This window comes from Ammodytes marinus (assembly GCF_949987685.1).
Source record: "Ammodytes marinus genome assembly, chromosome: 2".
NCBI classification, from domain to species: Eukaryota; Metazoa; Chordata; class Actinopteri; order Uranoscopiformes; family Ammodytidae; genus Ammodytes; species Ammodytes marinus.
This window is the reverse complement of record NC_137231.1, coordinates 23,144,765-23,158,234: the sequence shown is the minus strand read 5'-3', so window position 1 is coordinate 23,158,234 and position 13,470 is coordinate 23,144,765. Positions and strand designations below refer to the sequence as shown.

General features: G+C 40.0%; 1 protein-coding gene across 1 annotated transcript in view; it reads left to right on the top strand.

Annotated features, from left to right (window-relative positions):
• Window positions 1-13,470, top strand: part of fbxl17 (F-box and leucine-rich repeat protein 17) — a 215,263-nt gene that overhangs the window by 143,489 nt on the left and 58,304 nt on the right. Inside the window, exon 9 of the mRNA XM_080050935.1 lies at window positions 6,445-6,521. Coding sequence (XP_079907061.1) covers window positions 6,445-6,521 — 77 coding nt within the window. The remainder of the gene's footprint in view (window positions 1-6,444; window positions 6,522-13,470) is intronic.

The following is a 13,470-nucleotide window of genomic DNA, read 5'->3' as shown; positions in this document are numbered from 1 at the left end:
TTTTGGGAATATAATAGTTTCTCAGCAAGATAAGAAAATAGAATCTAATACTGAAAAGATGTTTTTATTATATTTTGTGAAGAACACAATTTTAATTAAGTTTCAGAAAAGCAACAGAACAATAGTCCATTCAATGCTGAACACATAATCAGAGGGTCAGCAATTTCAAAAGCAATGAACATGTTCCCTCTCATTCAATAAAACCTCTATTGCTCCATTTTAAGATTGTTGCTTTACCTCAGTATGAAGTATTTGCTTACTGAAGGGCTCTTTTGAGCTATTGGATATATTTATATCCATTTATATTAGCCCAATGAAAATAGTCTTAAAGTTCTTGTTTTTTTTGTCCAGAGGATTCCAGAAACTCAGTGATGCACATCGTCTGAAAAGGCAGAACCCTGCTTCCTTACACTTGTGTATGGATTTATGGACGATATAAAGAAAATTTACTGCAAGAATCATTTTGCAAGAGCGTTCTCCTGGAGAAGTATAAACCCCCGTCTTGCCATGCTCTCCTCTTCCTTGCTGCTCCGCCCTTCCATTTCATTAAGTCTAAAGACAAGCCAAGGAGGTCTGAAGTCTTGTCTGTCAACGCTGCTGCCTGCACCCTTTTATGTTTTCAACCTCTCCCTAGACCTTCAACAGCTTTTCTTTATACATTTCATGCTTGCTTTCTTTCTTTGTCGCCCTCTTCTCTCAAAAATCATCCATTGCTGTTTCCCTGCTCCTTTTGTGTGGCCAGACAGCCGTGTAATTGTGGGCCGTGTGAGGAGCAGGATGAGCACCGTTCTAGCGCACCTACCTACAGCCATTCTCCCAGCAGCCTCTTTGTTCCTGTTCCATTGTTGTCGGCTAGCTTAAAGAGAAATGCTACACATGTTGTTTGGCTAGAAGACTGTCTGCAGGCTTTGTGATAAATATGGACCCCGCAGTTTCTCTCAAGTATTGTTACTATTCTTCCTCATACTGCCTGTCTGCGTGGATGCCTCTGGCTCTGCTTCATGAAAGCAGATTAGCTTCACCTTCTGAGAGACACATGTGTACATTCACACAAACACAAACTACACACTGAGGGGAAATGACACACACAAACACTAGGTTGCCCCTCGCTCCCTTTTTGTCCCTGCCTTCTTGTCCCACATGTCCTTGTTGAGTCTCGCTGTACACTCTTTCCAGTTGGCTGTGTATGAACATTGCTCAATGAGATGGTTGGACTTGTTATTTTTGGAAGTATTCCCTATGTTCCATTCCAAGGTGTGGCATTTTAACGACAGAAATTCACCAATTTTCAACCACTGGAAATGTGTTGGACACAGTCAAAATGGTCATCAATAAAAATCAGCACAATGTAAGTCCTAAATAATCATTAAAGTTATCTCATTTAAAGTATTAGCATGGGAAGCTCAGAAGAGATTAACTTGATCAAACACTGAGCTGGAATTAAAGGTTGATAACTAGGCTTTGTCAAGGTTTAACCTCTGGTTGTAACAACAAAACACACACACACACACACACACACACACACACACACACACACACACACACACACACACACACAAATAGAATAGAATAGTCAAAAAGACCAGTTGTCCTACAATGGAGGGCTACGCACAGAATACAGATGGATAGATAAAGGAGGGGATCTGCTAATTGCTATTCCTCTTTTTTTGTCCGTGTTTCAAACAGGTCACGGCTGTACAAGTGCTCATATAACACAAGATGCGAGTGATTAAAACAAGGCTTTGCTAGTTTTCTTAGACGTTGATGACTCACTGGAGCTCTGTGCTGAACTGAAAAAGGTGAAGATGAACCTGCATCAATACGTTGGCCTTGACTTGGAAGTCCATTTTTACACACCTCCAGTAATAGTGCAGATATGATTTAGTTCTGGTCTACCATTTTCCTTTGACAATTCTGAGCTTTTCAGAGTGATAACACAATGCTACAATAACATTTCTGTAAGACATACTATGTTGATTTCATTTGCAACCCTGGAGAAATGAGCAGAAATCATGTGAAAGTTGTTTTTAAAACCAAAAATATTTTTCAGTTTGCTTTATACTGTATGGGCAAATATTGTCTATTTTATTCTGGGGGAATAAATATAGTTGTTTTCAAAAATAAAAACAAATCATAGACACCTCAGGGAATGGCATTTCCAACTTAATCTGCACCACTTAGCTTTTCATACCTTTGGGGGTCATTTGCATGTCAAAATGCTTTTGCTGTTTTTTTTATCCTTTTAGTCAATCACAAACTAAATGAGTGGTGATGTAGTTACTCTGGTCACAAAGTAGCATTATTTCATTTTCCTCTTAAAAACTCTGTATGGATCAACAATTCATATTACTGTATTATTTTCTCTTGGTGTAATGAAAATGCATGGCTGCTTCTGCACTTATGCACCTTCTTTAAGGTGTTTCAGAGAGATTAAAACATTCTTACCTTGGCAACTGAGTAACAAACGCTTTCTCTCCTTCAGGGAGAATATTCAATACAACAATACTATAACTTCTTACCTATTGTCCTTCAATGTGAAGTCAAACAAAGGCTAAATTGGTTGGCAGGCTGCATTGGCTGGCAAGAAAACAAAACTAAATATAAAATGTTTTAGGGTTAAGTAAAGTCCTCAAGGTCCAGTTGTGTGGCTCCAGTAATTCAATATATATACAGGGATTGTGTGCATGGCTTCCCGCATATCCCACAAACCCCAAAAACCAAACCAAAGTTTGATTTTGTTTGTATGTGCTGAAAGAGTGAGATAGAGAGTGGAGTGACAGTTTTATTGGTTACCACTTGCTGTTTGTGCCGACGGCAAGATGACAGTGCACCACACACACACACACACACACACACACACACACACACACACACACACACACACACACACACACACACACACACACACACACACACACACACAGTGACCTCTGATGAGACCCTCGATCCCACCTGCCTGCCGGTCACAGTAATCGCTTGAACATGCAGTCCCCTCAGTTGTCATGGAAACTGTTTTATTGTGTTTTTATTGGGGAAAACAGTGGCCTTGAGCTGTACATTAGCTCACTACATGACTATAGCATGTCAGATACGTAATACTTTTTTTGATATTTGTGAGAGCACCTTTCGCCCCGCGGTAGAACAGACAACTTGCTTGGAGTTCACGGCTTATTCACTTGTCATCATCATTTTAAACTTCATCTTCCTGCACTCGTTCCTCTCTCTCCTTTTCACTTTATAATTCAAAATGATCCTTATTAACCCTTCCTGCAACTTATCCTTGATATTTGTCATCTTGGACTGTCTGCTTCTTTTCCACTTATCTTTTCCTTACTTCTTTTTTTCATGCTTTTCTCAATCTCTACTTTCCCATATTCTTACCAATTGTTTTTCCCATCTACCTCTGTCTCTTCTTTGTTTTCCTTCCTCAACCCTGTCTACATTTCTGCATCTGTCATTGTATCCTACACATTGTCCTCCTTTCTTAATCCTCCATCCCACACACACCGGCATGGCTGTGTCCTCCCTCTTTTTCATCCTCCTTTTTCATTTTCCCCATTCCCTCTTTCTAAACAAATATTTTGCCTTGCTACAGTCTCGTCAAGGTGGAGTCAGCGGTTGTGGAGATAGCTTGTTGTCAATATCAGTGAATATCTCCTCACAATCCGCTACCGTACTTTGTGTGCACTGGATAGAACTGTGTTGTTAAATTCACAGCCTAGGCTCTGTAAACAGGCATGTAAACAAAGGGGGCCCACTGTAGCTGTAGCAACCTTCCAGTTTACGGAGCATAGGCTTTGTATTAACATTGAATTTTTTTTCCAAGGGCACACATTATGGACAGGTGGCAGGTAATGAGGAGGTATTCACAAAAAATGTGAACTTCCTTTCATCTTACCTATGATTGCTTATTCCTCCCTTTCTCAGCAATCGGCGGCAGCTCGATATACCTTTGCCAACACTGCTGACTCGCTCTCTCTGCATCTCAATGTTCTCCTCTCCACGTTATCTGCTTTAGCTCCACCTATCTATCTAAATGTTCAGTATGCACACCGTGTCCGACCGGGGCCTTTTGTCACTGGCTCTGTACATTATTGAAAGCGAGCGGATCACTAATTCATGTCAGCTGGGTCTTGTGGGGGTTTGGTTGGAAGTGGGTGGGGAGCTTGTTGCTTCTTGAAGGCCCCTTTCATGTGGACTCGAATCATGTCACATCCCCACACCTCTGCTCCTGCCGCCCTTGTCTCCTCAGTTCTTCTCATTTCACCTCAGTCAGGCCTTTATTAATGGCCTTTTACACTTTCCCCTCTTGTTCTTCCCCTTGTCAGTCTCCGATGATGTGCCCCGACTATGTCTTAGTTCGACCTCTAGCGACCGTACAATAGAGATTTTTCGCTCCCTCTGTTTGCTGCTGTTCCTGAGTTCCATCTCTCCTCCCTCCCACCCGCATTCATTGATGTCTGATCTAATTGCTTTTGCTGTGACCCTGAGCCCAGTGTAACTAGCTCCCCAGAGGATGCACTGTGCCTGGGCCTTCGTCGCCGCATCGCTTCTTTCTTTTTTTTTTCTTCTGTATCTCTACCGTCTCGCTTCCCAGTATATTCATTCATTAGCAGCCTTAATGCAGTAGCCCCAAGACACACAGCATGATACTGTGATACCACAGGCTTTAACTGAATCTAATCTAAGGGTGGCCACAGCACAACAACGTTAGGACAGGAATGACCAATTGCAACAGGTTATTCTCAATAGTGGAGGTTTTTTTAGAGGCCACAGAGAAAGAAAAAACGAGTTGAAGATGGAAAAGGGAAAGAAGGGCAATATGAAGTAGGAGGCAGGGAGGGAATAGCATAGGTAGAGCTTGGAAGAATATAAGAGAAAAAAAACAGGAAAACTACAACCTGATAACATACAGAGGCTCATCGCAGGGCAACACAATTTAATAGAAAATGTGATGTGATATAGAGAGATGAAGCCCAGTGGACTAAAGCAGACAGGCCAGTGCACATTTTTAACAGCTTGGGCTCCACTCACAAATAAGGGATTTTTTTTAGAAATACGACACACATTTTACCTTTTCTCTCACTGGTATATCTTTCCCCCTCCTTGATCCTACAGTGTGATATGTCACACCACGTCAAGCGAAAATCCGCGAATTCGCCGAAAATGAATCTTGGAGCAAAAACACACACAGGCTTACAAATCTTGCTTTGTTCGAGAGGAAGTTTTCACCATGCTGAGTCCCCTGTTGATCTGCATCCTATTTTCACTCCTGTTTGCTCCATATAGTGAATATGTGGCATAAAAAAACATGAACAAAAAAAGCTCATGTTCTCTCAACAAGTCCTTGTGCATTATGCCTGGCCCGTGGTGAGATAAGCCAGTGGATAGTGACTGCACATGAACAATGCATTTCAAAATAGTTTTAGTCATATTGCGTGAAAGTGTATGAAAACAATGCGCACAGTCAATGCGACTCAATATTGTTTCCTGTTCTACTTTGATATGAAGCTCGGTGATAGTTGACAGCTCACCAATGATTTTTTTTCTCCCCCAGCCTTTGCTTAACATTAAAGCGAGAGCTGAACTGTCTCTCTCTCTCTCTCTCTCTCTCTCTCTCTCTCTATCTATCTCTCTCTCTCTCTCTCTCTCCATGTGTGTGTGTTTTGTCTCGTAAATATTCATGATAGAACACCAGTATAAAGATCAAAACATTTTCTCCTGAAGGTTAATGGGTCAAATGCATTGATCAAAATGTAGTTGTTGCAAACACTCCTCTCATTAGAGGCATTTAAAGAGAATCATTTGATACAGATACTCTGATCTTCCCCTTGGCCATCCCTAGTGTATTCCCTTTCCTCTTTCACACACACACACACACACACACACACACACACGCACACACACACACGCACACACACACACACACACACACACACACACACACACACACACACACACACACACACACACACACTCTGTCGGCCCTTTGGGCTCCGGCAATGGGCTGAATGCAGATATCTTTCTTTGAAGTGAGCAAGCTTATTATGTGTGTGTGTGTGCGCGTGTGGCTTTGCACACACAAAAACACACGTATACTCCCGCTGCGTAAGTGCACGCCTGCTTCTTTAATCAAATCAGGTGTTTAATTATTAATGTGTGTGTTAAAAGAAGCAGAGGCAGGATATGTGAACAGTTATGACCCTGCAGCTGTACTGTTTAACCTATACTGCGGAACAATTTAATACGTGTGTAACGAAGGGGGTTTGAGAGTAACAAAGCAGCTGTATGAGCGCATGTATTTCCCTGGTTTTTGGAAAAGTCTCAAATTTGCCTTCGAGAAGAATTGTAACGCAATATGCAACACACACACACACACACACACTGATGCCTCCGGTGACACTTTAAAAAAATGTCTTCTGTCTCTTGTGTGTGTCTCTTCAGGTGTGTGGAAATCATCGCCAAGGAAGGGAGAAGTCTGAAGGAGCTCTATCTCGTGTCTTGTAAAATCACAGACCACGGTAGGATACTTTCAATCACTGTCCCTTTGTTGCAGTCAACCTCCTCCAGCATTATTATCATAACCATTATTACCCGCAGTCGCAACCATGATTCAGGACTCATTTGATTTTATGACTGGCCCCTAGTGGAACTTGCAAACAGTAAAAATATTATTGGAAAGTTTCTCACAGAAATAAAGTAATGATCGCTGGATCACATTGGTGCAGTTGAAGGATGTTTATTTCGTAGTTAGAAGTCTTACGTTTAGGAAAAAATTATTCTAATCCGAACCAAGTCAGCGGCAAAGTATTTGGTACTGGATTTTGTAGACTGTTTGTGTCTTTTATCAGCTATTCATGAGTTATGTGTGATGTGTGCACCATGGGAGTTCCACAAATGACAGCTTGTAGCCAAATACTGCTTAAGGATGGCTACTTTTCTTTCCAAGAGGTACTCAATATAACACAATCTGAAGTTCTTTTGTCACTTTGTTTATTTCCAATCATCTTTCGCAAACCAAAAAAATAAGTACCAGCATTCTCTTATTGTGCTCAAAACAAAGATCTAACTAACTGGGATGAAATGCTTCTTTGCTTGAGTTTGATTGTGAAGGTAAGTTTAATTTCAACTTTTTGAATCAAATAAGTCTCATCTATATTCAATAGCTGGGGCTTGTTTTCTTTCGCTTTTTCTTTCATGCGATCTCGCCATTGTCTCTGAGTGAATTGCCTTTGCCAAAATTGCTTATTGAAAGTTGCACAAAGGGACTAATGAGATAACAAACTAACGAGTCTTCTGCTTGTTTATCCCTCAGAGTTTGTTTAAGTCTGCTACTTAATGTGGGTTTATTTTTACTTCTGAACTTAAGAAAGTAATTCACCTGTTCCCTTTAAAAAGTTAGGGTTTCTACCTGTTTTCCGTGGAAGACAATATTTATTCAGCTGTATGTTATTTACATTTATTTTTAACTTACTGTTGTTTAATTGATTAGCCTATTGTAAAATGCCACAAAGGGAATCCTGAGATAAGAGAAAACAAGCAATTGCTTGTTAGTCCCATGGTGTTTTCTCAAGAGCTTAGAGAGCTTAGGTTGGGTTAGGGAGCTGTGCTTGTCTGAGCCTGTAAAGCCCATTGAAACATTGTATGTAATATTAGGATATACAGATGAACTTGACTTGTATGATGCTGCAATGGTAATAGTCAGTTAGCAATTTACATTTTGACGTAGCTATCCGCTATAAGGAAGACTCTAAACTTTTTCCATCTATATGCTACCACTTGATGGGCCATCATGTAGTGCTTTGACTACGTAGTGACAACAGATATGGAAAAAAAGGTTTAATGCCAGCCACTAATTGTCAGAGGTTTCCCCAGCAAAGTTGCGATTATGTCATGTGCGTTGCTCCAGAGTTCAGCTCCTAACTGATTTCCCTCCTCCCAACACAAGCTAGCCGTTTGCTGCTGGCTTCTGTGATTTACAAGGACGATAATCACCTTGACCTCTCTGAACCTGAACCTTAACCGTGTATGAAATGTTTCTTGGGCGTGTGTCCACTGGCGTTTGATGAATGACTTCAGGATCAGAATAGTACATTAAACCAGGAATGCACACAACCACCCCCTATGTATCCCTCTCTCTCTAATCATTTTGACCAAGATGAATTGGTGATATCTGATCTTCTTCCTTCTCTAATGATCCCTTGGAGCCCCTTTGGCTGTTGATGGGATCTGTGTGTATTTATGTGAGTGTGTGTGTGTGTGTGTGTGTGTGTGTACGTCGTGTACAATATGTCTTTCTAGGATAGAGATGCCTGTTGTAGGAGATATGTGCTCTAACAAAATGATTGGTGGATTTCCTGCTCCGGTTCTCTGATAAAATTAAATAAGAGAAATGAGATTTTACATCAGCCGAGCTGGGCCCTCGTGTTTTTTTTCTTTTCCCGGCCATCTCCTGTGCTAATTATTTTTATTAATGGCCTCTCTGAGTGCATTTGAGATGTCCACAAGCCTCTTACGTTTGAGTGTTCTGTTTTTTCCTCTCAGCTTTCACTTCCTGTGTTATTTTATGGGAGCTTTGAGAGAGAGAGAGAGAGAGAGAGAGAGAGAGAGATTTAGATGACAGAAAGAGGGAGCCAGGCAACATGTAATTTTACTCCCAGTGCAGATGGCTTTGGAGATTATTTTGCAAGGAAGAGGAAACAAATGGAAAAAGTGAGGTTAGAGCAATCTAGAACAATCTTTACTAAAAACCCTTGAAGAAGCAGACAATGTAAGTGCAGAAGGTTCAGTACATTCCTACTACTACTACAAAAAAATAATAAAATAAAAATAAATATATATATAAATATATATATATTTATTTATCATTACATTTTATCATTACATTAATAATGATTGTATTGTTAATTTAAGAAAAATATTTAATTTTGATAAAATTTTATATCAATCAATTCTATAGTTAATGTTATTTCTACAACTAATAACTATTGGCTATACCAGAAACTGTGTATGTATATACCCTCATCTAATCAATCCAGGGGTTGTCTGTGTATCTTGAATCCAAAAGCAGGGAATCCATATGGAACACATTAAATATTAACCTGGGACCCAAGGTCATTTAGATAATACAACTCATCTTTTCATATTGGAGCCCTCCAGCTTCAGGCATTTGAGCAATTTTCAAGTTCCTGACCGTTTGTATATAAGAACCACCTTATCTATAGAGTGCCCACTTATCACTTCCACTTCCTAGACATCTGGAGCTGGAAAGACACTTTCCAACACTTTCCTTAATTATGTATTGAGATATACTGTACAAAAGGATCGGGTGTGTTTGCTTGTGTAACACACTCATGTCTTAAAAATGTAAGGTAAGAACAAAAGGCCTTATCTTCTAGTCAGGCCTGTCCAGACAAATGACCGGGCCCCTGAAAAGGTCCAGTCATTGGGCTCCCTTTACTCATACTGAACTTGTATCAACGTGCATGATGCGCTTATTCCTACATAAAACATACCTGTACACAGGGCCGGTTCTAGCCAGTTAGATGGTTAGGGTGGGCTACTGGAAATAATAAGTTTTTTGTCCTTGCAAGATCTCTGCACCTGCTTTTTGGCACATTTACTGTAACATTTACTGTAATGTAAGCTTTTAGACACACCAATGCTGTGGGGGTTAGGGGAGGGGGGGGGGGGGGTTAACCATGATAGCACTGCTACCAGAAGCTTTCCTCATCAGCATAACAACCATCTGCCACCTTCGTTTAAAGGCTAAATATGTATTATTTTCTTAGAATAATTTGCAGAACACCCTCACAAAGACACCTCAAAACTTGATGAAATATAACAGTATCTCTGAATTGAGATACTGGCAGAAATACTGATATTAAGGAATTTTCCGGGGGTCTAAAACCCATGAAAGTTCCCTCTTTCTTTTCCTTTATTTTCTGGTACCCTGATTTATTTCCAGGTCCTAGGTTAGCTTGCTCATCATCAATACATAGCTAACGCTTGTTTGGTTGACCTGCTGCATGCAACGGTTTTGAGGGGAAAAAACGACCCATGATACTTTAAGTATTTCAATATCAAATGTGACATACACCCAAGTAACAATGAATAAAATCTTTTATTTTATTATAGAAAGTTCTCTTGCGAATATAGCGTTCATAATAAAGGTTGGCTATGTTAGGTCATCTCCAATTTTTTTATTTATTTTTTCTCTCTGGTGGCTGGGCCCAAGCTTTCCCTCTTTCTACCCCTTATGGGTGGCCTTGCTTCTGGTATACATGAGCAGCAGTTAACCATAATGTGACACAGCTACTTGAAAGACAATTCCTACCCCCACTTTTTTAAAAGTGCTACGAGGACCTTTTAAATATTTTTTTAAAATAATATTGTTTTTTATCTCAATCAGTGCAAATAATGCCATTTTTATATAGTTTTTCTTAATGCCTTTGTCGCTCACCCAGTGGGTAGTAAAGACACTACCGCTTTTGTCTGAAGGGTGTGCAAGAATTAACAAAAACTGAAAGTTCCTCAGGGTACCTTTTAACTAATTTAACACAGTTCATCTCAATAAAAAGGAGGACCATCTCCCCAGCAGAAATAAAAGTGCCACTTCACCATTGGTTTGGAAGCTGATCCTGATGAGAAACCCTACTCAGCCTTGCTCCCAGTGCTAATCAGATCTCCACAGTGCCACTGTCCTCACTGACTAACACATACACAGGTGGCGGGCCACACCATATCTTCAACACACCTGGATAGACAGTGATACCTCCTTGGCTCCTTTCCACTCTAGCACTTATTGTCCCTGTGTGTCTTTTGTTCTTAAGTGTGCTCTTTTCATTTTACATGCACCCATTTGTGTGTCTGCACTGTGAGTGTGTGTGCATCTACCAGCGCTTATCTTGTCCATTGGAGACTGCCTGCTTTATCCACAGACAAAAAAGCGAGACCTTGCCACCTCTGTTCTTTACATATGGAAATCATTCTCTTTCACCTTTTTTGCCTCCCCACGATCCCTCGCCTTGTCAGTCATGGCCCGCTGTGTACATCTGTGCGAATACAAAAATGGAGTGAGACACCTGTGGGAGGCTTTAAGAGAGGGGTAAGAAAAAAGAGCAGCTTTGGTCTGCTTTTAAAGGACTTCAAGCAGAGCCGCTGTGTAGTTGCAAAGTCGGGAGAGATTATTTCCAGCTTTTCAGACATATGGAAGTCAAAGTACCATTTTTTTTGCACAGATAAAGTTAGGTGACTGGAATTTTTAGCACTTCCTACTGTCAGATGGATAGGAAATTATCTTGTCTAAATCCTTAGTACAGAATATGAGCACTCACTTTGTGACTATGAAGCATTTTGAATTTGCTGCAACTCACAATTTGCGCTGTTAACTTGCTTCTTATCCGTAATAATGGTTACTAAAGGGGTTTATCATCACATTTTTTCGGTATCTTTATAGCTAATACCAAACCTCCCAAAAAAAAAAAAAAAAAAATCTTACTTGGTGTTCTATGTTACAGAAAAGGATATAATTAATATGAAAATGGGATTTAAAAGTTGGAACTTTTACTTTGCAACTATAGTGCACGCCTTATGAGAAATCTTGAGGGTGACAGCCCATCTGCTAGACTGTTGTGATTGTGTTGTGTTGTTGTATGAGACGGATTGAGCTACTCAGATTGGGCATTTCATTGTTATGTCCATCTGTATTTACTCATGAGTCAGTTTGGGAGATTATTGTTGTCATTCAATTTCCAGTGTCTTATTCCCTTATTGGATCACCCCCCTTATAGGTCTCACATTGCATCTAGGGCTCTCCCTTTCCCCCCCTTTTTTGTTGCTATGAACCCCTATTCCAACATTGAACCTCTTCCTCTCCCTCTTTTCCCCTTGAATCTCTCTTTCCATTCGTCTTTCAGCTCTCACTTTCATCTGAGGCGCTTTACTCTAAATGCACTGAACGTTGATAGATGGGGCTTCTCTGCCCCTCCCCTTAAGCAGAACTGCAAGAATAAAGTATGGCTGTATGTCTGATTCGTTACCGAGGTGCGTGTATTTGTGGGACTCTGTGCTCGCTTACATGCCTTTTTTACCAACTTTTGCGTACTTGAACAGGTTTCCCTTGCCACTTGGGACATTTTGATACACACTCACTCCCCAGAGAATGAAAGAGATTTTGACAAGGTGAGTTTGCTTGGCATAAAAGCAGCTGAAACAGCACGTTTGCCATCTTACTGACTATGAAAATGACATGAGATCTCCATGCTCCCACATACAGAACGATGATGAGGCTATTAGGGTATTCTCAAGAGTTACTGTGCTAGTTTTTAACCTTATTAACTTTTTATTATGCTGCACTTTCTGTTGGGATTGATGTACACTACATGTCAAACCCTTCAGTATATATATCTATCCGTGCGCGGGTGCTTGCCATAGTACTATTTTTAAAATGTCATATGTGATTTGTAAACCCTGCAATAAAGAAAAAGTGAGGAAAACTTAAATGAGATAACTAGCTCTATTCACATGTGGCCAAACCTCATGGTAATATGGTAATGATATAAAAGGCTGTAGCTTTGTTGTTCACGTACATCCACTTATTTCTCTCTCACATCTCTATTACCTTTAAGCTTTTGTGTGTTTTTTGTCCATCATGTTTGTTTATGAAGTGGTTATTCACCACCTACAGTGCTATGAAACATAATGTGATGTAAACTCAGATAGTGTAATAGCTTGTTTGCTCCTCTCTGTCGGGCATTCAGTAGGTAAATAATGTTACTCTTAAAGCAGTCGATTAAAATGCGCAGAGAGCTATGGCAGATTTATGTGGGCTGCAGAGGAAAACAAGTCAGTAGGCAATCTTTGTATGTGAATGGTTGTGTGCATATGTGTGTGTGTTGAGTAGGAAAAAAGTCATGGTTTCTTGGTTTGCAGTTCAGTACGGGTAGGTGTGTTAATGTTCATGGCCACTATTTTACATTCATTTTAGGGACTTTATTTTGGGGTACATCTGTACGTATGTTGAAAGCATTATTAATGCACATGTAGTAGGGAGAATCATAAATATGTCACATTAGACCAGTGGTTCTCAATTATTTTCTGTCATGCCCCCCCTAGGGGACAGAAATTTTTCCGCCCCCCTAAATTGAAATACTTTTGAGAACCTGCTAACATTTATTTATTTATCCGTACAAAACCACTGTATGAGTTTCTGGCACGAGCATTCTGCATACAATCACCTTATTATCAAATTAGATAACAAAAATTAGCTGAGATAACTTCTGCAGCAAAAAATTTAAATTTCAGTTTATTAGCTCAATTTGTAACATTTAAACAAGACTGCTCAGTCTGTGTGAATCTCAGGACAGAGAAACAAGAGCAAATGATTCACTGAGGTTTGCATTTCATTCAAAACATTTTTAAACTGTAAACATAGTTAAGGTGGTGTTTTTTTATTATTATTGGCCAATA